General features: G+C 43.7%; 4 protein-coding genes across 5 annotated transcripts; 2 read left to right on the top strand and 2 right to left on the bottom strand.

Annotated features, from left to right (window-relative positions):
* Positions 1-254: 254 nt before the first annotated feature.
* On the top strand, positions 255-5,283 carry LOC129813023 (ornithine decarboxylase 1-like). The gene is made up of 10 exons (XM_055865148.1): positions 255-518; positions 1,769-1,920; positions 2,256-2,384; positions 2,514-2,687; positions 2,777-2,949; positions 3,059-3,275; positions 3,422-3,668; positions 3,783-3,898; positions 4,015-4,229; positions 4,361-5,283. The coding sequence occupies exons 3-10, from the start codon at positions 2,292-2,294 to the stop codon at positions 4,491-4,493; spliced, it is 1,368 nt and encodes a 455-aa protein (XP_055721123.1). The 5' UTR covers positions 255-518; positions 1,769-1,920; positions 2,256-2,291; the 3' UTR covers positions 4,494-5,283.
* A 3,033-nt stretch (positions 5,284-8,316) lies between these two features.
* On the bottom strand, positions 8,317-13,823 carry utp25 (UTP25 small subunit processor component). Its single transcript, XM_055865147.1, has 12 exons — positions 13,639-13,823; positions 13,439-13,478; positions 13,177-13,342; positions 12,776-13,021; positions 12,516-12,604; positions 11,961-12,386; positions 11,565-11,781; positions 11,150-11,352; positions 10,359-10,541; positions 10,112-10,221; positions 8,972-9,217; positions 8,317-8,845 (listed from the first exon to the last, which is right to left on the bottom strand). The coding sequence occupies exons 1-12, from the start codon at positions 13,737-13,739 to the stop codon at positions 8,593-8,595; spliced, it is 2,280 nt and encodes a 759-aa protein (XP_055721122.1). The 5' UTR covers positions 13,740-13,823; the 3' UTR covers positions 8,317-8,592.
* Positions 13,824-15,297: 1,474 nt separating this feature from the next.
* On the bottom strand, positions 15,298-18,500 carry LOC129813024 (protein YIPF7-like). 2 transcript variants are annotated; one of them, XM_055865150.1, is made up of 6 exons: positions 18,410-18,500; positions 16,955-17,078; positions 16,572-16,708; positions 16,247-16,392; positions 15,915-16,096; positions 15,298-15,769 (listed from the first exon to the last, which is right to left on the bottom strand). In XM_055865150.1, exons 2-6 carry the CDS (start codon positions 17,074-17,076, stop codon positions 15,607-15,609), a joined length of 750 nt encoding a protein of 249 aa, XP_055721125.1. In that variant the 5' UTR covers positions 17,077-17,078; positions 18,410-18,500; the 3' UTR covers positions 15,298-15,606. The 2 variants fall into 2 exon arrangements, with proteins under 2 accessions (XP_055721125.1, XP_055721124.1); XM_055865149.1 differs by lacking the exon at positions 18,410-18,500 and adding an exon at positions 17,608-17,693.
* A 3-nt stretch (positions 18,501-18,503) lies between these two features.
* lamtor3 (late endosomal/lysosomal adaptor, MAPK and MTOR activator 3) lies at positions 18,504-23,372 on the top strand. The gene is made up of 7 exons (XM_055865152.1): positions 18,504-18,594; positions 18,882-18,919; positions 19,042-19,076; positions 19,654-19,712; positions 19,824-19,957; positions 22,854-22,917; positions 23,018-23,372. Exons 2-7 carry the CDS (start codon positions 18,911-18,913, stop codon positions 23,089-23,091), a joined length of 375 nt encoding a protein of 124 aa, XP_055721127.1. The 5' UTR covers positions 18,504-18,594; positions 18,882-18,910; the 3' UTR covers positions 23,092-23,372.
* Positions 23,373-25,182: the final 1,810 nt, after the last annotated feature.

Raw genomic sequence — 25,182 nt, 5'->3', positions numbered from 1 at the left:
CTTCGGCCTGGTGTAGGATCAGTTAGGGTCAAAGTAGTGGAATGGAGTGATGATTTAAAAAAAATATTAAATAGTGGTATATAGGTGTAGGGTTAGTTGGTGGTGCAACTTTTTTCCTTTTACAAAATTAAAAAAGTAACGTGATTGACCACACACTACCACACAGTAGGTGGCGGCATGCACAAACAAAATGTGCGAATGCCATGATACCAAAGAAGAAGAACGAAGAGACGCTCTCTAGCTACCGCGTCTTACTTCCTCCTAGAGCACATGGAGCCGGTGACAAGACTAAACCGGTTCCTAAGTCTACAGAAGGCTGGTTTCAGCTGGTGTGTTGCCTTGGAGACAGCACCTCTATAAATACGGTCGTATCGAAACGTTAGCTTCAACTTTCCAGTTGTAATTCAGTTAGAGCGCGCTACACAGTTTCGTGACAGACTCGACTGACGAGGAAAAACCGAGTCATATTTTCCAGGATTCTGGTCTAATGGACACACTCTTTGTAAATGCTTTTTAAGGTAAGCCTTCAATAATTTATCCTACATTTTCACAAATGTATTTATTTTAAACAGGTTAGCTAGGTAGGCTATCGTATTCATCCATGTATTGCGATATCCACGTTGGCTTAGTCAGATTGTGTCAAATTGTGTTTAGCTAAAGTAATATTATGATAATGCCACATTTAGCCTCTTCGCTCACGGAGACCTGTAACGTTACATTGATCTGTGTAACAGTACAGGTCTCCCAGAGCGAAAAGGATATGCCACCTCGTGCAACGTTAGTTAGCGTTACGTATCTCTATCTTCTAATACGTTTTTGGTTTAATGGAAGTGATGGGTTTGGAGCAGCCCCAAGGGACGCCGTGTATACCTTGTCGAACCTGGGGTTGGGTTTGAAGTATGGTTTGGACCGCGGGAATGAGATTTTTTGTTACATTCGTCAACTCCCAGTCCCCACACAATGTCTTTAACTAGCTTGCTAAAATGTAATTTATAATGAAGTGTATACCGGTAACATTAGGCTACATTGACGAAGCTTGTGTGGCCATGCTGGCATGGCGTTAATGAATGAATTAAGAATTTTGGACCGTGTTCGAGAGCATCAAAACCGTGATGTATCATGGGTAAATTGTGACAGACTAACACATCTAGAAGTTATGTTGAGGAGTAATTGTTTATGAAGCAGGGTGATTTGGAGATCGGTCAGTCTCGACTCGCCTTTAATGTCGGCTGCAATGTCAAATGCGCCCATTATAATGGCGCGCCAAGCGGATAAAATACTGATTGGTTCAGCCAAGAAGCGTTTGTTTTTCGTCAGTCTTTCCTGATTGGTTCCTTTTCATGTCACTTAACGATTTAGCCACTGTCTCCCTGCTATTTGGATACTTTAGCAGTGTCCTTGTCATAGAGGCGGTTTCTCCCTTACTGGTTAGTAGAGACTTGTCGAGTGACGTTGTATCCTTTTGAGAACCGGATAAAAGATTGCCCTGTAGTCGGCCTTCTCGAGGGTGTGGTTGTTCAACAAAAAATCCTTCAGATTGTCCGATAATGTAAAAAAGCAAGTATATTGGCCATTAATACTCTCTGATAACACTTGCGATGCCAACAGTAACTGCTTCTCAGTCATACTAGGCTATATGATTATCTAAACTGCTAACGGGCTGGTTGAATGAATTATGGAAATATTCATTGAAGACACTAACGCAGCATAGACACTGTCCTGTTTTAATGCTACTGTATTTTCACACATTTGAGCTTTCTGTTTGCAGAATACTCGCTTTAGGAAAGCGCACACTGGCTACTCTGCAGGCCCCGGCCTAGAGTCTTACCTGAAAGGCTTCAACTTCACTGGTGAACCACCTTGGCTGCTCTGCACCTGATTAAACTACGTTGCCAAATTCCATCTCTTTTTCTTGTCCAAGTAAGGGTTGCTTTCCATTCCACTGTCATTTCCAACATACATGTCACAATATCTTCTGGAATAGATGTTACAGTACAGGCCTATGAGCAGCTGGGGTTGGTTGTAATTGGTGTACTGTCTTTGGGAGTAATGCTACTAATTTAGGCATGTTCCAGATGACAATGTACAAACATTTTACTATCAGGGAATTGCCCTTGTAAAGTGTGCAGGTCACTGAGTCAACATTGATAGGCTATTCCTTGAACAACTAGCCCACTGATAAACTAGCTAACATTGGGAAACAATGTTTTTGGGTCTGTGCTATGATTTTTAACTCTGATCTCCTTTTTCCACAGTTCTTTTGTGACAGTCTTTAAATATCTTCTTCGACCATGAACACTTTTGCTCCTGATTTTGTCTTCCTGGAGGAGGGTTTCTGTGCCCGTGACATTGTTGAGCAGAAAATCAACGAGACATCCATGTCTGTAAGAACCACTTCCTGTTGTCTCAGATTTTGCTGCATTTGGTGTGAGAAGTGTGATTTGATGTCGAGGCATTTGTCAGTGTAAGATGTATTTCTTAATTCGCTTGCATCCATGTCTTTGCCCCTCCAGGATGATAAGGATGCCTTCTACGTGTGCGACTTGGGTGACGTGCTGAAGAAGCACATGCGATGGGCGCGTGCCATGCCTCGCATCACGCCCTTCTATGCTGTCAAATGCAACGACAGTCGGGCTGTTGTCACGACCCTGGCTTCCTTGAACGCTGGCTTTGACTGTGCAAGCAAGGTTTGTCTCTTTCTAAAGCGCTCCTGACAAACCCTGCTGCCTTGTGAATGTGTTTCCTGTACTGACCCAGTCTGTCTTTGTCCCATCAGACTGAGATCCAGATCGTTCAGTCTCTGGGTGTGGATGCTAACAGGATCATCTACGCCAACCCCTGCAAGCAGGTGTCCCAGATCAAGTATGCCTCTGCCCACGGAGTGCAGATGATGACCTTCGACAGTGATGTGGAGCTCATGAAGGTTGCTCGGTACCACGACGATGCAAAGTAAGAGACCTCCACCCCCATTCTTTAGCCACACTGAAAACACTTGGATTGTCAGGAACTTATTTGGCTACTCTAGAGAAGTACACCTTACTTATCTCTCCTTGTCCAGACTGGTACTGCGCATTGCCACAGATGATTCCAAGGCAGTGTGCCGGCTGAGTGTGAAGTTTGGTGCCACCCTGAAGGCCTGCCGGGGTCTCCTGGAGCGGGCTAAGGAGCTGGGCCTGGATGTTATTGGGGTCAGCTTCCACGTGGGCAGCGGCTGCACTGACCCAGACACCTTCAGCCAGGCCATCTCTGACGCACGCTGTGTCTTCGACATGGGGGTGAGTTGCTTTTTCTGCTTTAACTTATCACTTGAATTGATACATTTAAAAAATGGACCCTTTACCTGGTAAATTTGGTTCGTTTCCAGTGAAGGGACGCAGTTGGCCCGCAGCGGTAGGCCTAACTCTTTTGTTTGTTTCTTCAGGCTGAGGTGGGATTCAACATGACCCTCCTGGACATTGGTGGCGGTTTTCCTGGGTCTGAGGACACCAAGCTCAAGTTTGAAGAGATCACAGCAGTTATCAACCCAGCGCTGGACAAGTATTTTCCTGCCGACTCTGGGATCCGGATCATAGCCGAACCAGGCCGCTACTACGTGGCCTCTGCCTACACCCTAGCTGTTAACATCATTGCCAAGAAGGTTATCATGAACGAGCAGTCTGCCTCTGACGGTAAGAGCAAACTCTACTCAATCCGCTAACTTGTGGCTACTGCCTGATGTGCGAAATAACATTGCATCACGTAACTTAAAGTTAGCAAAGTTTCATTAATCTCTGCCCCTACAGAGGATGACGATTGGACTAGTGACCGGACTCTGATGTACTATGTGAACGATGGGGTCTACGGCTCCTTCAACTGTATTCTATATGACCATGCTCACCCCCTGCCTACCCTGCACAAGGTACGTTGATTTCAACCAAACACCTCATTTCAACCAAACTCACACAAAAGCACATTTTATAAAACCAGTAAAGTAAGTTTGATTGTTTAATCCCTGCTCTCTTCATCCTCCTACAGAAGCCAAAACCAGATGAGCGTATGTACCCCTGCAGCATCTGGGGACCAACCTGCGATGGCCTGGACCGCATCGCTGAGATGTGCACCTTGCCTGACATGCAGGTGGGAGAGTGGCTGCTGTTTGAGAACATGGGTGCCTACACTGTGGCTGCCTCCTCTACCTTCAACGGCTTCCAGAAGCCAGACATCTATTATACTATGTCCCGCACAGCTTGGTAAGTTATTGGAAATGTAGTATAATTATATGGACACCAATTGAATGTGACTGGCTGAATGTTTCCATACAGTGGTGTCTCATCAATCCTCAACCTTCATTCTGATTCTAAATCGCTCTTGTCCTGTGTAGGCAGTGCATGCAGCAGATCTGTGCCCAGGGGATGCCCACTCCTTTGGAGGATATGTCCTGTGTGACATCCAGCTGTGGCCATGAGAGCAGCCTGGAGCTGCCCACCAAGCCTTGCCAGACCCGTGTGCTCTAAACACAACACCAACATAATCTCATACATACCCACCACCACACTGCCACTCTATGGGGCCAGTAGCCTGTGTTAATTTCCTATTCATTTTTTTTTTACTCGTACCATTGAAAGGCCAGTTACTTGACTGGAGAATGAGGGGCATGTTGGTGCACATTTCTTTCTTTTCTGTATGAAAGACGGGTCTAATCCTGAGCTGAGGCTGAATCTCTCAATATCTCAGAGGGTTGTAGTCCTATTGTTACAGGGGTCTGATTGGCTAATGCCTATAACACCAAGGTTGAATGTTCATTTATTGTAGGGGCCACAGGATGCCTTCATTTGCACTGAGCTAAGTCGCTCTAAATGAGAGCACTTGTAACATTAACATTGTCATTTTACATGGCGGTGTCATGGGTGGTTTTTCTCTCCAACTCCTAGAAGGGTCCATTTCAGTTGACTCCACTACCACATCTCATGACTCTAAAAGGGCTGTTTGAGTGCTGATTACTTTGCCAGGTAATGGCTGCTACAGATGTTTAATTTTCTCTGAATCCTCTTTCACACCGACCCCTTTCAGTGTAGGGACTCAACATGCAGACTGTCCCTTCTCCTTTTCTGTATTTAATGTTTTTTTGTTTGTTGCTGGGTAGTACATCAGTTAATGATAATTATTCATGTTTAAGATGCATTTTTTTTTTAATGGATACGAAAGAGATGGGATTGCACATTTGTATTGCTTTCCTATGGAAACTTTCAATTTTGTAATTTAACAAAAATAATTTAAATAAAACGTAGGTGCAGAGCTGAATAATGTTGGTCCTTTCTGGGGGAAAAGGCAGTGTCTGTTGGGTGGATAGGATACTGGATAACGCACCTTGAGGATACTCGCTAACTATACTGAACAAAAATATAAATGTAACAATTTCACAGTTACAGTTCCTATAAGGAAATCAGTCAATTGAAATACTTTAAATTAGGCCCTAATCTATGGATTTCACATGACTGGGAATAGATATGCATCTGTTGGTCACACAACTTTAAAAAAGGGATGTATGTGGATTAGAAAACCAGTCAGTATCTGTTGTGACCATTTACCTCATGCAGCACATCTCCTTCTCATGGAGTTACTCAGGCTGTTTGTGGAATGTTGTCCCACTCTTCAATGGCTGTGCAGTTGTTGGATATTGGCCGGAACTGCAACACGCTGTCGATTCAGAGCATGCTCAACGGGTGACGTCTGAGTATGCAGGCCATGGGGGAAGAAATGGGACATGTTCAGCTTCCAAGAATTGTGTACAGATCCTTGCGCCATGGGCCTGTGCATTATGGCGGCGGATGAATTGCACAATGGGCCTCGATTACGGTATGTGTGCAATCAAATTACCATAAATAAAATGCAATTGTGTGTGTAGCTTATGCCTGCCCATACCATAACACTGTTGGCACTCTGTTCACAATGTTGACTTCAGCAAAACGCTCCCCCACACGCCATACATGGGGTCTGCGGTTGTGAGGCCGGTTGGACGTACTGCCAAATTCTCTAAAACAACGTTGGAGCAGCTTATGGTAGAAATTTACATTCAGTTCTCTGGCAACAGCTCTGGTTGACATTCCTATTACACACTCCCTCAACTTGAGATGTTTTAGTGACCATTTGCCCCCAGCACAAGGTGCAATGATCATGCTCTTTAATCGGCTTCTTGATATACCACACCTGTCAGGTGGATGGATTATCTCAGCAAAGGAGAAATGCTCACTAACGGGGATGCACCTAATTTGAGACAAGCTTTTTGTGCGTATGGAACATTTCTGGGATCTTTTATTTTAGCTCATTAAACATGGGACCAATACTTTACACACTGAACAAAAGTATAACGTATATAAAATTCTGAACTTATGAGGGGCAGCAGTTGCTCGCAGGTGTAGTATCCATATCCACACATGCAGCCAGTCAACTGATTTGTGGAATCAATCCATGTAGTTATGCTAAACTCTTAATGCACTATGAAGAAATAACTCAGCGTTTACCTGGTCGCTAAAATTATAATAGTTCGCCTAATTTCAGTTTGTGACAAAGCAGAGAATTATTGTGTAGAGAATTATTGAACCATCTAAACCGTTCTGAAATATATTTTCCATATTGTATTTTCAGCTGTTTGAAGCAGGTGTACAAAACTGAAAGAAGATGCAACTTAAGAATGGGAAGCATAGAAATAGCACACACATAGAATAGATCTAATACTTCTTAGAATTTCTTGATGAATCGAATTTATTTATATAGCCCTTCTTACATCAGCCGATATCTCAAAGTGCTGTACAGAAACCCAGCCTAAAACCCCAAACAGCAAGCAATGCAGGTGTAGAAGCACGGCGGCTAGGAAAAACTCCCTAGAAAGGCCAAAACCTAGGAAGAAACCTAGAGAGGAACCAGGCTATGAGGGGTGGCCAGTCCTCTTCTGGCTGTGCCGGGTGGAGATTATAACAGAACATGGCCAAGATGTTCAAATGTTCATAAATGACCAGCATGGTCAAATAATAATAATCACAGTAGTTGTCGAGGGTGCAACAAGTCAGAACCTCAGGAGTAAATGTCAGTTGGCTTTTCATAGCCAATCACAGAGTATCTCTACCGCTCCTGCTGTCTCTAGAGAGTTGAAAACAGCAGGTCTGGGACAGGTAGCACGTCCGGTGAACAGGTCAGGGTTCCATAGCCGCAGGCAGAACAGTTGAAACTGGGGCAGCAGCCCGGCCAGGTGGACTGGGGACAGCAAGGAGCCATCATGCCAGGTAGTCCCGAGGCATGGTCCTAGGGCTCAGGTTCTCCGAGAGAAAGAGAATTAGAGAGAGCATACTTAAATTCACACAAGACACCGGAAAGACAGGAGTACTCCAGATATAACAGACTGACCCTAACCCCCCGACACGTAAACTACTGCAGCATAAATACTGGAGGCTGAGACCGGAGGGGTCAGGAGACACTGTGGCCCCATCCGATGATACACCCGGACAGGGCCAAACAGGCAGGATATAACCCCACCCACTTTGCCAAAGCACAGCCCCCACACCAGAGGGATATCTTCAACCACCAACTTACCATCCTGAGACAAGGCCGAGTATAGCCCACAAAGATCTCCGCCACAGCACAACCCAAGGGAGGGGGGAGGGGGGGGGGGGGGGGGGGGGGCGCCAAACCAAACAGAATGAAAGATTAACTAATTTGTGAATTGGGTTAGGTAACCCAAAAAGTTACATTTTAAATACATTATTACTAGTAGCCGGCCCTTGTCTTTTGGGGCACCTAGCCGGCAAAACATTTTACTGGCCCCATCTTGACAGCAAAGAATGTTGTTTTGGTAGTGTTAAAGCAAATTTCTTACAATTCGACACATTTTGCAGTGACTTGCGCCATGTAAATATGATATCTGAGTGAGCATGACTAACAAAATCAATGTGGGCCCCCTGGAGGCCTGGGCACATGCCCTGCGTGCCCAGTCGGTAAATTTAGATAGTCTAGCCAGCTAACTACCAATAAAAATTGTTAGCAGATATGGCTAATTGAGTGAACCGGTGACTAAAATAAGTGAAAAACTGTTGATGCACGAGCAATTTTTTTAATTATATCTTGTGTATTCTATTTTTACTCTCAACATTAAGTTGATTACCAGACTGAGATCATAGAAAAATTAAGACAAGTAAATTATCAAAGCAAAGGTGCACATCCGTATCACTTAAAGTATTTAAAAGCAATATGCTAAAATGACAAATAACAAAACATTTGAATGCTGGTAATAGACTCACAATTTCATAGACTCGTTTGGGTAAAAAATGTTGAAGACACTTAAAATCTCAAGTAACATCGCTTTAATACCAGTGATACTTGAAACACTACTGACAGAAACTTTGGGTGTATTCATATAGAAAATCACTGTTCAATGACATTCAAAGAGACAAAGTTGGTATCATTAGAAAGCAGAGAGTCTTTTCAACAGCATGTCTGACTAAAGTCAATACATTTCCATGATCGGCATCATTGATGACCTGTGTCGTAAAACCAAAGTGGCTGTTGAAAGATAAGTTCCCTCTTCCTACCTACAGATATCAGTCACTTTCCATCTGTGTGTTAGGGGCCCTTCTCCTCTCCCGTGACGAACAGGTGTACAGGCTTCTGGGACTGCAGCATCTGAGCGGCCCTCTGGGCCCCGGTAATGGCAGCGAGGCGCTGGGCGTCATAGCGTGAGTAGAGGGCTGTGCAAGTCCAGCTAGCCTCCTCTCCTTGGCCCCCTGCCTGCAGCATGTTGCACACCTCATTGTAGAAGTGAGGGTAGGAGGGCAGCCCATAGAAGATCAGGTTCTGGATTCCCTTGATGGTGTATCTGATAGGGGGTTGACAATTATTCAATGGGAAAGTTCAATGCAACACTATTATACACAGCTGGACAACTTCCTGTTTACAGACAACAAAAATTGCCTGACATTTAAAAACGGAGCACCACTTTTACCTCTTGTAGAAGTGGAAGCGTTCGGTGAAGAGAATAAACTGTTTATCTCCCTTCTGGAAAAAGTGCCTGGCACGGGACACCTCTGACTTTGTCGAGTACTCGCATATGCTGGCAAAGTTGATCTCCTCCTTCTTCATGTAGTTGCGCAGTCGGACGTAGTCGAAGTATGAGGGAACATAGATGAGCGTGTGGGACATGACTGAGTCCCTGTACTGGGGCAGGACCTTGTCCACAAAGAATTGGAACCTGCCAGGGAAAATGGGGTTAAATTAAGAAAAGGTTTATTCATTGATTGATTTTAAGATGTCAGTATAACATTTAAACACAATAGGAGGTAGTCAACCTATTGTTTACAATGAAACTTCACTATAATAAATAAACCATGAATTTCCCTCTGTAGTCCGATCTGATCTTGTGGTATTCAAATTTGCCACTTACAGAGTAGGGTTGATCTTGACGTGGAATGTACTAGTGCAGTGCGCCCTCTAGTATTCGCTGTGTCTTACACCGGGGCTGTCTGTTGCAAATCGGAGACTTCACTTTTTCTTTATTTACTGTAGGGTTGGGCTGAGTAGACCTCTAAAATACAGTATGCTACTCCAAATATCGCGATATCCAATATAATCTGTTTGCGCCATTAATGACTAGATAATTCCAGACGGTGCATTTTTTGTTCTTATTTACAATATCATAGTTGCATTCTCATTTTAAAAAATTTGTGTGGTGAAAAAACAAGGCTTAATTAATTTAGATTTCATTTTCAACATATTGATATAGCCTAACTGAAGTTCAAACAGACTATAGTCTTTTCAAAATTTATTTTACCTTTATTTAACTAGGCAAGTCAGTTAAGAACAAATTCTTATTTTCAATGACGGCCTAGGAACAGTGGGTTAACTGCCTTGTTCAGGGGCAGAACGACAGATTTGTACCTTGTCAGCTCGGGGATTCGAACTTGCAACCTTTCGGTTACTAGTCCAATGCTCTAACCACTAGGCTACCATCTTGCACATCACAATATATTGTCCAAGTAAAATATCACAGTATTCAATTTAAACATACATCAGCCCAGCCCTAATTTCCTGCCCAGATTATATACCATCGTAGGATACTGCTGAAGAGTACATTGTGTGTCTTTACCTTGCATCCTGGTCCATGAAGCTGTTAGAGTTGATCATCTGGAAGACATGAGGGAGCTGAACCAGAACCTGGCAGATAGAGCCTGTTATAGGCATATTCTTGGTGGCAACCTGGAAAAAGAATGTGGAAAACATGACTTTCATAATACTCAATTAACAATGTTTCTAATGGCATGGCATATACCTCATTAGTTGAAATCATACAGACGGTGGATTGAAGAGGCCACACAGGCCAAGTGCACACTGACCTGGCCGCGGTAGTTGAAGCAGTGCTTAGAGATGATGTTGTTGATCTGTGGGTCTTGGATAGAGCTGAACATCAGTGTCTGGCGATAGTACTTGGCCCAGTTGTTCAGGTTCCACATGCGCACCCTGGAGAAGTCCACCCCATGGGGGTCCAAGGGCTGCAGGTTCAGATGCTTCATCACATGCTGGAAGAAAGCACAGCAGGGATTGTGGTTAAAGCAACACTGAAAAGTTCTGTGGTGTAGAAGGTCCCTTTACACAGGAAGGTAATTCACCAAAATACCAGAAGGGCAGCCTGCATAATGCCATAGTGATCCTTCCCTGAATTATACACATTATTTACAATAGTAGAACTGGATATTTTTGGCTTGGGTTAACATTGTCCTTATAGCAGAACTTGATGAAATATGGAGGCAACTTAAAAAAAAAATATATATATTTTATTTTACCTTTAACTAGGCAAGTCAGTTAAGAACAAATTCTTATTTTCAATGATGGCCTAGGAACAGTGGGTTAACTACCTTGTTCAGGGGCAGAGCGACAGTTTTTTACCTTGTCAGCTCGGGGATTCGATCTTGCAACCTTTCGGTTACAAGTCCAACGCTCTAACCACTAGGCTACCTGCCGCGCCCAACTTAATCTAGGCTACTGTTTATCAATCCAGCCTAACCCTGCCAGTAGGTAACCCTAACACTATAGGTAACCCTAACACTATAGGTAACCCTAACACTATAGGTAACCCTACCTAACCACACTAGCAGGTAACCCGAACACTGTAGCTAGGTAACCCTACCAGTAGGTGCTCCCAGTTCTGCATGAGGAAGACGTCGGCCTGGTCCACCACAAGTATCTCGATGGAGGACAAGAAGTCGTAGTCCCGCTTGGCCTCGCCCTCCACCCCCAGCACCGTACGCAGGCCCAGCGGAGACGCTATGATGATGTCAGAGGAGTAGAAGGGTGCATAGAGCCGAATGCTTCTCCTCAAGATGGAAACTCCTGGTTTGAAGAGGGTGGGGTCAAAGGTCGATAATGGTTAGAGATAGGAGGCAATGAGCCAAATGTGGAGGAAAAAATGGAGTGCAATCTATTGTGAATGAATGTCTTACGTTTTGTGTAAATGTACTGAAAAAATTGTATTTTAGGGAAATATAAACACGACAACAAACATTCTCATTGAGTTTGCCTGCACATCCTATTTGCTTGCTGACCTATCCTGAAGTGATCGTCGATGTTGCCAGAGAAAATGGCGGTGTAGTCGTCTGGTCTGAAGAGGTTGGGTGGCGTGTCCACTGGCTCCTCTCCAAATTCGTCCTTGAACCTCTTCTTGTTGCTGACATCCATCTTCCTGTCCTTGGTCTCCAGGAGGTTGATGAGGGTCTGGACCACCCGCAGCGCTCCATCTCGGAACGGCACCAGGATCAGAACCTGTACACAGATGCATGAGGGAACTGATTAAAATATCTTGATGGTGAAAAGGGGTAGATTAACCGGATGTGTAAACAACATTCAGTCTCTTCAACCGAGCTGGACTACTAATCAGCACACATTGGTGCTACTCTGGATAGGGACTTAGGACAAAGTACACAAGTAAACAGGTGCCTTACCTTGGGTCGGGTCAGGCCTTGGTCCCGGGGCTCATCCTGTGGTTCAAATTTGGCCTTGTTCCCTCCGGCCTTGTCCGCGGCTTGGTTCTCCCTCATCTGGGCATTATGACCCAGAACGCCGGAGTTGGCCTTCAGCACGTGGTTGAGTGCGTGGAGGCAGTAGGCACTGCGGACCTGCCGGCCCTCGGTGAGTGGTGAGCTCTCTGGGAAGTACACGTCCTTGTAGGAACCCATGAGAGACAGCAGCTCCAGCTGCAGTGGACTGACCTCCTCCACGGCCACCTTAGGGTTGGAGTTCTGGTTCAGAGACGTCCAGTTAGTTTCCAGGACTTTGTGGAGCGCCAGAGGCCCTTTGTCTTTCTCCTGGCCGGCGGGACCAAACTTCTCCAGGGGGGAGGAGCAGAGGAGGGTGCCCAGTCTTGGCCACTGTGTATGATTTGTGTGGGGAAGGGGGTGGTGAAGGTGGACATGAGAGGTTACACAATGTTGGCCGTAAAACTTGAATAAACAAGAACACATAAAAATGTCATTAAGCTCAGACGAATGTGGGCGTACCTTGACCTGAGCCTTGGCCTTAGTGCCAGCAGTGATCCATTTTACATCCTCCTCACTAATCTCCGTGTCAAGGTGCAGCTTAAAGGAGTCTAAAAAAGATGGGAAACACACTGAAGCATTGCCTTTTCACTCCAAACTCACCTTCAGGAGTTGGTTGCTGCACAGAGCTATGAATAATTCCAGAGCTGGATAGTGGATACAAAACCAGAATGAAGGAAGATTAAATTAGTAGGACTAATTTTCTCTCAATGTTTGCTTACCTTCCTTATCCTCTTGTTTAGCAGTGCTCTCTGCACCCTCCTGTTCTCCTTCTCCAGAGAAGTTGTTCTCCAGACAGAACTGAGACTCATGTTCCTTGTCCTCAAACTCCACTCCTCCTGCTGTTTCATCCTCCATAGCATCCTCACACCCTTCATTTGGTCCTGCTTCCCCCTCATCTGCCTCTTCTGGTGTCACAGTCAAATTATTTCCTGCTTCTTGATATTCCTCATCTCCATCACTTCCTTCTAAAATCAAGGAGCATAGACAAATCTAAATTCCGATCTGATTTGCAATGTCACTCCATGACTGTTCTAAAGACAACCATGACATATATTGTGTATTGGTTATCTGCAAGCAAAACTATGCTTCAATCAGTGTGCACTTTGACACTTTCACTTGCCTTCACTAAGATGCTCTTTTACCTCTTCTTCATCATCTACACTCTCATCTTCGCTTTCGTGGTCTGCAGGACTGCTGAGAGTAGACAACAACTTTTGGTATGCTGACTTGTGCTCTGGTTCGTCGTCCTCGTCACTTTCAGCACTGGACTGTACTGGGCTGTCTGGCTGTAGAAAAGAGAAAACACATTTACAAAAAACGCTAACTAGCAATTGAAAGTCAGATTAGCTAGTTAGTCGACGAGACAATAACGTTAGACTTACCAGATCCAATATTTGTGTTTTCTCTGCCTTTTCTGTGACTCTAGAATAAATAATTTAAAACATCTGATTTATAAACGTGTACTTTATTCTATGCAGGGTCAAGTGATTAGCATGGTTAGCTGTTTGCTAGCTAGTTACGTTAGCTATAGTATAGCTAATTGAGGAATTACAAGTCACAGTGAATTTCAATTGCTGCGTACATATCATGGAATGGATGCTCCTCCCCAAATTCTTTCAGATGTTTCTTCTGCTTTTTTGATAAATTATTGAAGATCTGATTCTTCTGTTTTCTCTTCCCCATTGTTGACGGTTCAGTCACTAGATAGCTAGATAACTTTAGCTTGGTCGGGACACACGTGTGTTTGGTTTTTTTCGCAGATCAATAGCGTCACTTCCGGTATTCAAATTAAAGTGACATTCCACTGCAGTCAAATCAAATTGTATTGGTCACATACACATGATTAGCAGATGTTATTGCGAGTGTAGCAAAATGCTTATGCCTCTAGATCTGACAGTGCAGCAGTATGTAACAGGTAATATCTAACAGTTCCACAACAAAACCTAATATCTAACAAATTCCACAACAAAACCTAATAGACACAATCTAGTAAAGGAATGGGATGAGAATATATACATATAAAATATATGCATGAGCAGTGACAGAGCGGCTAAGATGCAATAGATAGTAAAGAATAGATAGTGAGGGATGCAGTATACAGTATATACACATGAGATGAGTAATGCAAGATATGTAAACATTCTTAAAGTGGAATTATTAAAGTGACTAGTGTTCCATTTATTAAAGTGGCCAATGATATCAAGTCTGTAGGTATTCAGCCACCTTTCTGTGCTAGTGGTGGCTGTTTAACAATCTGATGGCCTTGAGATAGAAGCTGTTTTTTAATCTATCTGTCCCAGCTTTTATGCACCTGTACTGACCTCGCCTTCTGGATGGAAGCAGGGTGAACAGGTAGTGGCTCGGGTGGTTATTGTCCTTGATTATCTTTTTGCCTTCCTGTGACATCGTGTGTTGTAAGTGTCCTGGAGGGCAGGTAGTTTGCCCCCGGTGATAAGTTGTGCCACCCCCTGAGAGCCCTGCGGTTGTGGGCGGTGCAGATGCCGTATCTGGCGGTGATACAGCCCGACAGGATGCTCTGTGATTGTATGTTGATGGCAGCAAAGTTTTATATGCCAGGAGAACGCTACCTGCCCGAATGGCAGTGCCAACTGTAAAGTTTGTTGGAGGAGGAATAATGGTCTGGGGCTGTTTTTCATGGTTCAAGCTAGGCCCCTTAGTTCCAGTGAAGAGAAATCTTAATGCTACAATGCCATTTTCTTAGGTTGGCATACAATGACATTCTTGATGATTATGTGCTTTCAACTTTGAGGCCCTTTCCTGTTTCAGCATGACAATGTCCCTGTGCACAAAGCGAGGTCCATATGGAAATGGTTTGTCGAGATCAGTGTGGAAAAACTTGACTGGCCTGCACAAAACCCTGACCTCAAACACCTTTGGGATGAATTGGAACGCTGACTGCGAGCCAGGCCCAATCACCCAATGTCAGTGCCCAACCACACTAATGCTCTTGTGTCTGAATGGAAGCAAGTCCCAGCAGAAATGTTCTAACATTCTCGTGGAAAGCCTTCCCAGAAGAGTGGAGGCTGTTATAGCAGCAAATGGGCGACCGACTACCGACTCCATATTAATGCCCATGATTTTGAAATTAGATGTTCAGCTAGCAGGTGTTCACATACATTGAGTAAAACACACTTTTGGTTGTGTAGTGTTTTTCTTTTTTAAACACTGGATTACTGTAAAAAAAAAAGATTAAATAAAGTTGAATAGCTTGTAAACATGGTCTTTGTTGGTTCCATAATTCAAATTTAAGTCAGTATTGCCTTTTGACACAATGTAACATTTCAAATTACATTTCTTGGCACATTCCAATGCACAAATGTCAACCAATCACACACCCAGATTACATTTTTCACAATGTAAAGTAACCCCCAAGAAGAAACCAGGACCCATTTCAAAAAAGAAAGGAATACAACTCTATATAACTATAACTCAATGTTATTTTCACACCCATATACCGCACGGATACCCATATGGGATACGTAGTGCCTCAAATGTGATCTCTGTTGACAGTCAGCGACAGTAGTGGCCTTTAGAACACTGTTAGCAAGGCAAAGACTCCATAAAGCAGGGCACAGGGGTACGCTACCAACAGCTGCTGGCCCTCCATAGCCAGGGTGGAGATGAAGATCTTGGAAGCTGAGAAACTGCACCAGCCAATCACCAGCAAGGCCAGGATAGTTCCAATGATCCCTCTGGATGGAAATCAAGTAAGATTTCAAAAAAGTTACAACAAAGGACATGACAGAAAATAAATCAAGATGAGCCAATCTTAGTTGTTTTACACAATATTATTTAGGCAACCTTTTTATTTTTCCTGGACTGGATAGGCCTACTCACTGTAGGGAAAAGATGACTGCGAATGCAGATAGTGCCACCATGGGTAGGAGGCAGTAGCCCAGAACGCTGGCTACACAGCCATAGGACACAGTCAGGGAACTCAGCAGGGTCAACAGGGTGTACATCGCCATGCAGCCGATGGCACTGATCCCATAGACATAGCTAAAGTGGGATTTGCCTGCCTACATAAAATAGTAAATGTTTTCAGTACAGTACATGCACATTTACATAGCTACAAATGCTTTTTATTTGAATAGTGTCACATGATGACTTGGGCTGTGAAAACGTGCCGCACACACACACGGACATGAGCTGCTCCGGTGGTTCCTCACCATAAGTAAAGTGGCACCCAGAGCGATACAGAACAGAATAGGGCCCGTCAGGTCGGTCTCATTCATGATGCTGCCATCTGCTGGCATCATAGGGTTCAGCACTGTCAACGTCTTCTGCCATATGTGTTCAAAATTAATGCCAAGCTCTACACAAATACAAAACAGAGGAATAAAACAGATGTGCATATGAGAAGACTCATATACACTTTCACATTGAAATATGTTACTTATTTAATTTGATTGCTGTTAAAGATTTAATCCGGAGATAAAACAATGTGTTGAATAAACCAGCAGTTTAGAGCAGTACTAGTGACTCAGGTCTTACCCTCCAGCAACGGAGGCTCCTCTTCAAATGATCCGTCTGTTCCAGCTGTGTATTGATATGTCCCAGCAGGCTTTGAAGGCTGGAAGGCCTGGCCCGTAGAGGGGGTGAACACACCAGGCATGGACACATCTATGCCACTAATAACAAAACAAAAATCTTACTGGCTAAATGTATCTACTTTCCTTTCAAAAAAGTAGGGGAAGATGTGAGGGATGTGCCCCCATTGTACATCTCCCTTTCTATCATGACATAATGTAATTGACCTTAAGAGAACAACATTATATATTATGAGTTAGACTTATTGACACATTCAAATCTTCCCAATCCCAGTTCAAAAGTTGAATGAAGAGTTTAGGAATGTAGAGTTTACCCCATATACTTACTCATCCTCATACTCTGGGTTATGGTCATAGCCATTGCCATAGTCGTAGGCCACCTGTCCCTGGTCATCGATGTAATACCCTGACTGGTAGAAGCCCTGTTCAAATTGCTGAAAGTCCCCCATTGCTATAGAGTAGGCAGAGATGATTAGATAAAGATCATGACTGTAACAGTAGAATGAAGTGAGGGGCTAGCCTTTTGAGGAGTGGTGCTCAGTTTGAGTCTCACATATCACAAAACTAGTTGTCAACCAAATCACAATTACATAAACTACAAATGATAATACAAATAGCTATTGCGCTTTATCCTTTGGTCAACAGCATACTCACACTACAGCAGAAATAGCAAGCCAGGTATCCTTAAGATTTCACTCAAACTGATAAGGCAAGATCATATTTTGTAACTGGGATTGCTTATCTCAATAGAATGAGTGCACATCAGCACATATTTGATTGGATCTGGAGGCCTGTACCAGCCCATTGAAAGTCTATTTACAGTCACAGCACCAGTGGCCTAGTAGCAACACTAAATAGACATGCATAAGAAACAGCCAACAGAAATATGTATGCCTGTAAAATCAACCAGAGTCTATTCACTTCATTAAAGTACAATCCCATCCCACACAGAGCCTTATTGCTAAATTCAGATTTCAAACCTTGAGGTAAATTCTCAGCAAGACCTCTTATTATGTTGTCAAGGGAGAGTTTGGGAAGAAAAGTTGACGCCTATGTGGGGATGTACTATAAATAGTTTACTATATTTAAACTTGGGGAATGACAAACCCTGAGAAGCAGACTAAGTAGCCCACTTTCTATTTAATCTATTTCTTAATTGCGCTCTTTTTTCTTTTTCATTCAGCTAGGTTTGGAGGTTTGGTAATGCACATTACATCCATTTGCAGAAATGCAATGGTTTTGGATACTCGCTGCTACAGAACAGAATTAACAATTTCCACTGTTGACAGGGCTCTTATTTTGAAACATTTTCGAACAGCGTAACCCGGATGTTGCTGGCTCAACATGGGTCAAGTCAAAGATGATCTATTATATTGACAAGAAAGTTGAGTGACCGCTCTAACAATGGCAATACATGTCCTCAAATATGGAGGCGTTAATGTTATCCGGAATCCTTGGGACGTACCTACCCCATTGAAGTTTACATTTAAAATAGTTAAGGTAAGGGTTATGGTTAAGGTTTGGGTAGGGGTTAAGGTTAGGTTTAGAATAGGGACGTCCCAAGGGTCGCAGATGGCACTGACTTGACCAAGATGGAAGGCAGGCGGCGAGATCAGGTGGGACCATTCTAACCAATTAGAGGGCAGATACCCGTGTCAACCACATGCACAACTAAGTTGTTTTTTATCAAATTTGCCGGAATTCAATTTGCATCCACTTATATTAGTACATTTGTAAGAACCTAAACATTACGAAACGTATATTCGATCAAATAAGCCTTACGTAATTCGGCACTCTCTCATAGACCATACAAAAAGGGCTTATCGCACGCAGTAACAATTTGGGCTGAGTAAATCCTCTCGCTTCGCCTCTTCCTAGCTGAACAAGTCAGTCATGTGATTTCATTGTGCTCAAGCGGAGTCAGAAAAACATCGAAGATTTTGTGCCAAGTAAAACAATTCAATAAGGTAACCAACACAGTGCATTTTAAAAGTATTCGATAAAGATTGTCATACCTTGTAGCTAGTGAAAATGACATTTTGTTAATAAGGTACATATTAAAAACAACCAAGTTCAGCTAGCTAACATTACGCAACCTTCCTAAACCCAGTAACGTTATCAGCTGGTTATAGCGTACTGTAGCTAGCTAACGTTAGCTGTCAACAAGTCAGGGGAAGCTTGGGAGAGCACAAAAATACCTGCTGATATTCTTTAGCGTTAGACACCCTTGCCATAATTCAGTTCTCTATTTTAGTAATTGAAGGAATAAAAGAAATTTCTACCATGGCTGATGTAAGTATCAATTCTTTGCGCACAATCACTAATTGGCTATATCCATCTAGCCAGATGAAGCTATAGCTAACTTCACTCGTGTAACAAATTGCTTTGGGCTAACACATTGGCATTTGTTGCAGGACTTGAAGAGATACTTGTACAAACAGCTACCAAGGTATGTTGGTTGTATGAATATGGTGTGTTCATTGTGATTATTCTGTTGCTGAAACCTAATGAGTTTATTTGACTTAACGAATTATGTCATGTGTAGCAGACTGAACTCCACGGTGAAGGATGTTTCTGAACTCCATCTATCGAGTGCAGCAGAGACTAGGCTTTGTGCAATTCAGCTCCAACTACATTGATTTGCCCAAGGTCAATACTTAAATAAAGAAATGCCTACCTTGTATTTATGTTTGTCCTCTGTAGTTGCCTGTCTTTCTTTGAAATCCATATTTTTCCAAAAACGATAATTAAATACAGCCACCGACTTTGCAAATGTACCAACAAGGAAACAGTAGGTTGTATTTGATGTTTTTTTAAGTATGGAGGACTAACATAGGTACAAGGTAAGTGTTTCATAATTGACGTTTTCAAGTATTGAACTTGGGCGACTCAATGTAGTCTGAACTGAATTCCATAAAGCCTGGTCTATGCTCCACTCCTTTGGAGTTAATTAGAAATGTCCCTCACCATGGACTGGCGTTAAGTCAGCTATGTCAAGTGCTGCTCTTTTTCTCCTTATCCACCAGTGTTGAGGGTCTTCATGCAATTGTAGTGACAGACAGGGATGGTGTCCCAGTTATCAAAGGTAGGTCTCCCTCACAACTGTTCTGTTCTAAAAACGAGGTAATTTAGTTGACCTCTTCTTATCCATGTTCCAATGTGTTGTGCTCAGTGTACCTGATATTTCATCCTTCAGTGGCAAACGATAATGCACCAGAATATGCGCTACGGCCAGGCTTCCTCTCCACTTTTGCATTGGCCACCGACCAGGGCAGTAAGCTAGGGCTCTCCAAAAACAAGAGCATCATCTGCTACTATAACACATACCAGGTAAGTTAAATCTAGAACTAACAATTGACATTGTTGCCTGGGGAGACTTGGTGATTAGTTGAGTCAGGTGTTAGTGCTGGGCTAGAATGAGTGTGCATTCCCTGGGGCTCCCGGGAATAGCTTGAGAAACACTGACCTACAGTGCATTTGGAAAGTATTGACCCCTTGACCTTTTCCACATTTTACATTGCAGCCTTACTCTAATGGATTCAATTGTATTTTCCCTTCAATCTACACAACCTACACTGCTCAAAAAAATAAAGGGAACAGTTAAACAACACAATGTAACTCCAAGTCAATCACACATGCTGTTGTGCAAATGGAATAGACAAAAGGTGTAAATTATAGGCAATTAGCAAGACACCCCCAATAAAGGAGTGGCTCTGCAGGTGGTGACCACAGACCACTTCTCAGTTCCTATGCTTCCTGGCTGATGTTTTGGTCACTTTTGAATGCTGGCGGTGCTTTCACTCTAGTGGTAGCATGAGACGGAGTCTACAACCCACATAAGTGGCTTAGGTAGTGCAGCTCATCCAGGATGGCACATCAATGCGAGCTGTGGCAAGAAGGTTTGCTGTGTCTGTCAGCGTAGTGTCCAGAGCATGGAGGCGCTACCAGGAGACAGGCCAGTACATCAGGAGACGTGGAGGAGGCCGTAGGAGGGCAACAACCCAGCAGCAGGACCGCTACCTCCGCCTTTGTGCAAGGAGGAGCACTGCCAGAGCCCTGCAAAATGACCTCCAGCAGGCCACATGTGCATGTGTCTGCTCAAACGGTCAGAAACAGACTCCATGAGGGTGGTATGAGGGCCCGACGTCCACAGGTCGGGGTTGTGCTTACAGCCCAACACCGTGCAGGACGTTTGGCATTTGCCAGAGAACACCAAGATTGGCAAATTCGCCACTGGCGCCCTGTGCTCTTCACAGATGAAAGCAGGTTCACACTGAGCACATGTGACAGACGTGACAGAGTCTGGAGACGCCGTGGAGAACGTTCTGCTGCCTGCAACATCCTCCAGCATGACCGGTTTGGCGGTGGGTCAGTCATGGTGTGGGGTGGCATTTCTTTGTGGGGCCGCACAGCCCTCCATGTGCTCGCCAGAGGTAGCCTGACTGCCATTAGGTACCGAAATGAGATCCTCAGAGCCCTTGTGAGACCATATGCTGACACATGAACATTTCTGGCCCGCTGGAGGTCATTTTGCAGGGCTCTGGCAGTGCTCCTCCTTGCACAAAGGCAGAGGTAGCGGTCCTGCTGCTGGGTTGTTGCCCACCTTCGGCCTCCTCCACGTCTCCTGATGTACTGGCCTGTCTCCTGGTAGCGCCTCCATGCTCTGGACACTATGCTGACAGACACAGCAAACCTTCTTGCCACAGCTCGCATTGATGTGCCATCCTGGATGAGCTGCACTACCTGAGCCACTTGTGTGGGTTGTAGACTCCGTCTCATGCTACCACTAGAGTGAGAGCACCGCCAGCATTCAAAAGTGACCAAAACATCAGCCAGGAAGCATAGGAACTGAGAAGTGGTCTGTGGTCACCACCTGCAGAATCACTCCTTTATTGGGGGTGTCTTGCTAATTGCCTAATTTCCACCTTTTGTCTATTCCATTTGCACAACAGCATGTGAAATTTATTGTCAATCAGTGTTGCTTCCTAAGTGGACAGTTTGATTTCACAGAAGTGTGATTGACTTGGAGTTACATTGTGTTGTTTAAGTGTTCCCTTTATTTTTTTGAGCAGTGTATAATGACAAAGCAAAAACAGGTTTAGACATTTTTGTAAATGTATTAAAAACTAAAATCAGATCACATTTACCCAAGTATTCAGACCCTTTACTCAGTACTTTGTTGAAGCACCTTTGGCAGCGATTACATCTTCTTGGGTATGATGCTACAAGCTTGGCACACCTGTATTTGGGGTTTTTCCCCATTCTTCTCTGCAGATCCTCAAGCTCTGTCAGGTTGGATGGAGAGCATCCCATCAAGGATATCTGTACTTCGCTCCATTCATATTTCCCTCAATCCTGATATGTCTCCCAGTCCCTGCCACTGAAAAACATCCCCACAGCTTGATGCTGCCACCACCATGCTTCACCGTAGGGATGGTGCCAGGTTTCCTCCAGATGTGACTCTCTGCATTTAGGCCAAAGAGTTCAATCTTGGTTTCATCAGACCAGAGAATCTTGTTTCTCATGGTCTGAGAGTCCTTTAGGTGCCTTTTGGCAAACTCCAAGCGGGCTGTCGTATGCCTTTTACTGAGGGGCCTCTGTCTGGCCACTACTATAAAGGCCTGATTGGTAGAGTGCTGCAGAGATGGTTGTCCTTCTGGAAGGTTCTCCCATCTCCACAGAGGAACTCTGGAGCTCTGGCAGTGACCATCAGGTTCTTTGCCACCTCCCTGTCCATGGCCCTTCTCCCCCAATCACTCAGTTTGGCCAGGTGGCCAGCTCTAGGAAGAGTCTGGATGGGCTCCAAACTACTTCATTTAAAAATGATGGGGGCCACTGTTCTTGGGGACCTTCAATGCTTGGTTTTTGCTTTAACATGCGCTGTCAACTGTGGGACCTTCTATAGACAGGTGTGCCTTTCCCAAATCACGTCCAATCAATTGAATTTACCAAAGGTGGGCTCCAATCAAATTGTAGAAACAGCTTAAGGATGATCAATGGAAACAGGATGCACCGGAGCTCAATTTTGAATCTCAAAGGGTCTGAATACTTATGTAAACTTTTTTTTTTTTACATTTAAAACATTTTTAAACCGGTTTTCACTTTGTCATTATGGGGTATATTTCATCCATTTTAGAATAAGGCTGTAATGTAACAAAATGTGGAAAGTTGGAATATTTTCCGAATGTTAAGTTGTGCCTTGTTTGATTGCCTCTCCTTTTGCCAGATTGTGCAGTTTAACCGGCTGCCGTTGGTGATCAGTTTCATCGCAAGCAGTACTGCTAACACCGGTAAGATAAAGTTCTCTCCTTATCATCTCCTCTGCATGAATGAGGATGAAAAGTACAGAATTCTGAAGGGTTATTCAAGCTTAACTGATGTTGTATGTAGGTTTGATCATCAATCTGGAGAAGGAGCTCGTACCGCTAATCGAAGAGCTACGGCAGGTAGTGGAGGTTGCTTAGGAGTGTCACCTTGACGACAAAAGGACTGTTCTATGACAGAATCACAAGTTTCTTTTTTCATGATCACAATGACATATATTTAATATCACTCATGCACACGAACTCTCACACAAGGATGGCTCTGTTGCAGAAAGACTGATACATGTTTGATAGTGTCTTGATGCTGTATTGTTTGTCATTCATGTTCTAAAACTTTAATGTTACCCCTTCCTTGCCTGTGTTTTTTGTAAGTAAACTGACTCATGTAGCCATTTTCTTAAAATAAATATTAACAGAACTCACCCTCCTACTGTGTTTATCTTGAGAAAAATTAAGATCAAGTGAATGTCAACCAGTGAAAGATAGCGGTCAATTTAGAAAAAAAAATTCTTGGAGGAACTGAAGTATCACAAAAAAGAAATATCTACAACAGGCCAGGGCAAAGGCCGGGCCGTATGCGGACCGCGACTTGATTCAATACGGCCCACTCAATCATGCGCAGATCACAGAGAATTTGCAATAGTAAAGTTTTGAAAAATTAAAAGCCCAATGAATTACAGCCTTTGTAAAGATTTAAGTCCCAACAATAACAACTGCACGGGGACAGACAGTGACTGACAGGCTGACACACGTCACAGTTACGTCGTAGCAAGCTAGAAATTGCGCAAAAATGTGTTTTTCAATGAAAGGTAAAGTAGACAATGAAGGGTTTTCCAGCAAGTGTGGACATCGAACTATTTGAGGTATCAGGGAAAGCTGTGTGCAAAGAGAGCGTCGCTGTCTTGAAGGACTACAACTTACTCCGACACTTCCAGACAAAGCATGCAGAGAAATATAGGAATATGTCTTCTGAGCGGAGTGCAAGTGCATCGAAATAGTTGCTTTCTCAGTTGCAAAAGCAGCAAGGACTTTTCACAAAATTGCATTCCGCAAACGATGGAATTGTCCAACAAAATTGCTAAACATAGCAAGCCATTCGCTAGGGGCGAATTCTTTAAAGAATGTTTAATTGACTGCAGCAATACTTTGCCCCGACAAGAAAGAGCTGTTTGAAAATGTTTACCCGTCAAGACGAACAGTGACACAGCGTGTTGAGGACATCACAGAGAATATGGAACAACTGACAGACGAGGTAAATGATTTCTCCTTGTCCCTGGATGAGAGCAGTGATGCACATGACACGGCGCAGTTGTTGATATTCTTACGAGGCATAAACACAGACTTTGACATTACAGAGGAGCTTGCTTCAGTGCAGTCAATGAAGAGCACAACCACAGGGAAATATTTATCGGAGGAGGTTAATAAGTGTGGCAAAGCTGGGACTGAGTTTTGAGAAGTTATCCAGTGGCCATTGTGTGCCCAAACTTGACAGAAACAAACGTTGGTCTTTTGAAAAGGATACAAGATCAAGTAGCTGAGCAGAACCCAGATCAGAAAAGTATTTTCCTGAATTGCATTATTCATTAGGAGGTGCTCTATAAATGTGTTCTGAAAATGAGTCATGTTGTGGATAGTCACTGAAGGGGTGAACTTCAGAAGCGCAAAATCTTAAAACTACAGGCAGTTTGTCTCACTGTTGGAAGAGACAGTCGGGTCATGCATATCTCCCCTACCACACAAACTTCAGATAGCTGAGTTAGGGGAAGATGCTTAAAAGACTGTGGAACCTGAAGTCGGAGATTGCTGAGATTTTGCAAATGAAAATATGTAGATTTCACTTTGACATCAACTGCAAGATAAAGAATGGTTGGCTTTTTTTTGCCTTCACTGTGGACATGGCCCTCATGAATGAACTGAATTCCAAACTACAAGGAAAGGGCATTATTTCACATCAGATGTACAGCCTTGTCAAAGCCATCAAGGGAAAATTACTCCTGACTCGCCAAGTAGAAGCCAACAATCTCACCCCCCTTCCCGACACTACAAGTCTTCCCTATCAGATGACCAACGAGAGAAGTATACATCGCTGCTGCGTGCTTTGAACGGTGAGTTTTCTCATCGTTTTGAGGATTTCAAAGTGTTGGAAAATGACATGCTGTTTGTTACCTCTCCTTTCACCTTCAATGTGGATAACGCTCCCACTGACATGCAATTTGAGCTTATCGATCTTCA

This window comes from Salvelinus fontinalis, chromosome 16, assembly GCF_029448725.1.
Source record: "Salvelinus fontinalis isolate EN_2023a chromosome 16, ASM2944872v1, whole genome shotgun sequence".
Classification (NCBI taxonomy): domain Eukaryota; kingdom Metazoa; phylum Chordata; class Actinopteri; order Salmoniformes; family Salmonidae; genus Salvelinus; species Salvelinus fontinalis.
The sequence above is the reverse complement of the archived record's forward strand: the minus strand, read 5'-3'. Positions and strand labels throughout refer to the sequence as shown.

Coding starts and splice junctions, on each gene's coding strand:
- LOC129813023 (XM_055865148.1), top strand. CDS start 2,292: ATGAACACTTTTGCTCCTGATTTTGTCTTCCTGGAGGAGGGTTTCTGT. Junction 2,385..2,513: donor TCAACGAGACATCCATGTCT/GTAAGAACCACT, acceptor TTGCCCCTCCAG/GATGATAAGGATGCCTTCTA. Junction 3,899..4,014: donor CCCTGCCTACCCTGCACAAG/GTACGTTGATTT, acceptor ATCCTCCTACAG/AAGCCAAAACCAGATGAGCG.
- utp25 (XM_055865147.1), bottom strand. CDS start 13,739: ATGGGGAAGAGAAAACAGAAGAATCAGATCTTCAATAATTTATCAAAA. Junction 13,343..13,438: donor AAACACAAATATTGGATCTG/GTAAGTCTAACG, acceptor TCTTTTCTACAG/CCAGACAGCCCAGTACAGTC. Junction 12,387..12,515: donor AGGCCAAGGCTCAGGTCAAG/GTACGCCCACAT, acceptor AATCATACACAG/TGGCCAAGACTGGGCACCCT.
- LOC129813024 (XM_055865150.1), bottom strand. CDS start 17,076: ATGGGGGACTTTCAGCAATTTGAACAGGGCTTCTACCAGTCAGGGTAT. Junction 16,709..16,954: donor AACCCAGAGTATGAGGATGA/GTAAGTATATGG, acceptor TTTTGTTATTAG/TGGCATAGATGTGTCCATGC. Junction 16,393..16,571: donor GGAGCCTCCGTTGCTGGAGG/GTAAGACCTGAG, acceptor GTATTTGTGTAG/AGCTTGGCATTAATTTTGAA.
- lamtor3 (XM_055865152.1), top strand. Junction 19,713..19,823: donor TGGTGTCCCAGTTATCAAAG/GTAGGTCTCCCT, acceptor TTCATCCTTCAG/TGGCAAACGATAATGCACCA. Junction 19,958..22,853: donor GCTACTATAACACATACCAG/GTAAGTTAAATC, acceptor TCCTTTTGCCAG/ATTGTGCAGTTTAACCGGCT.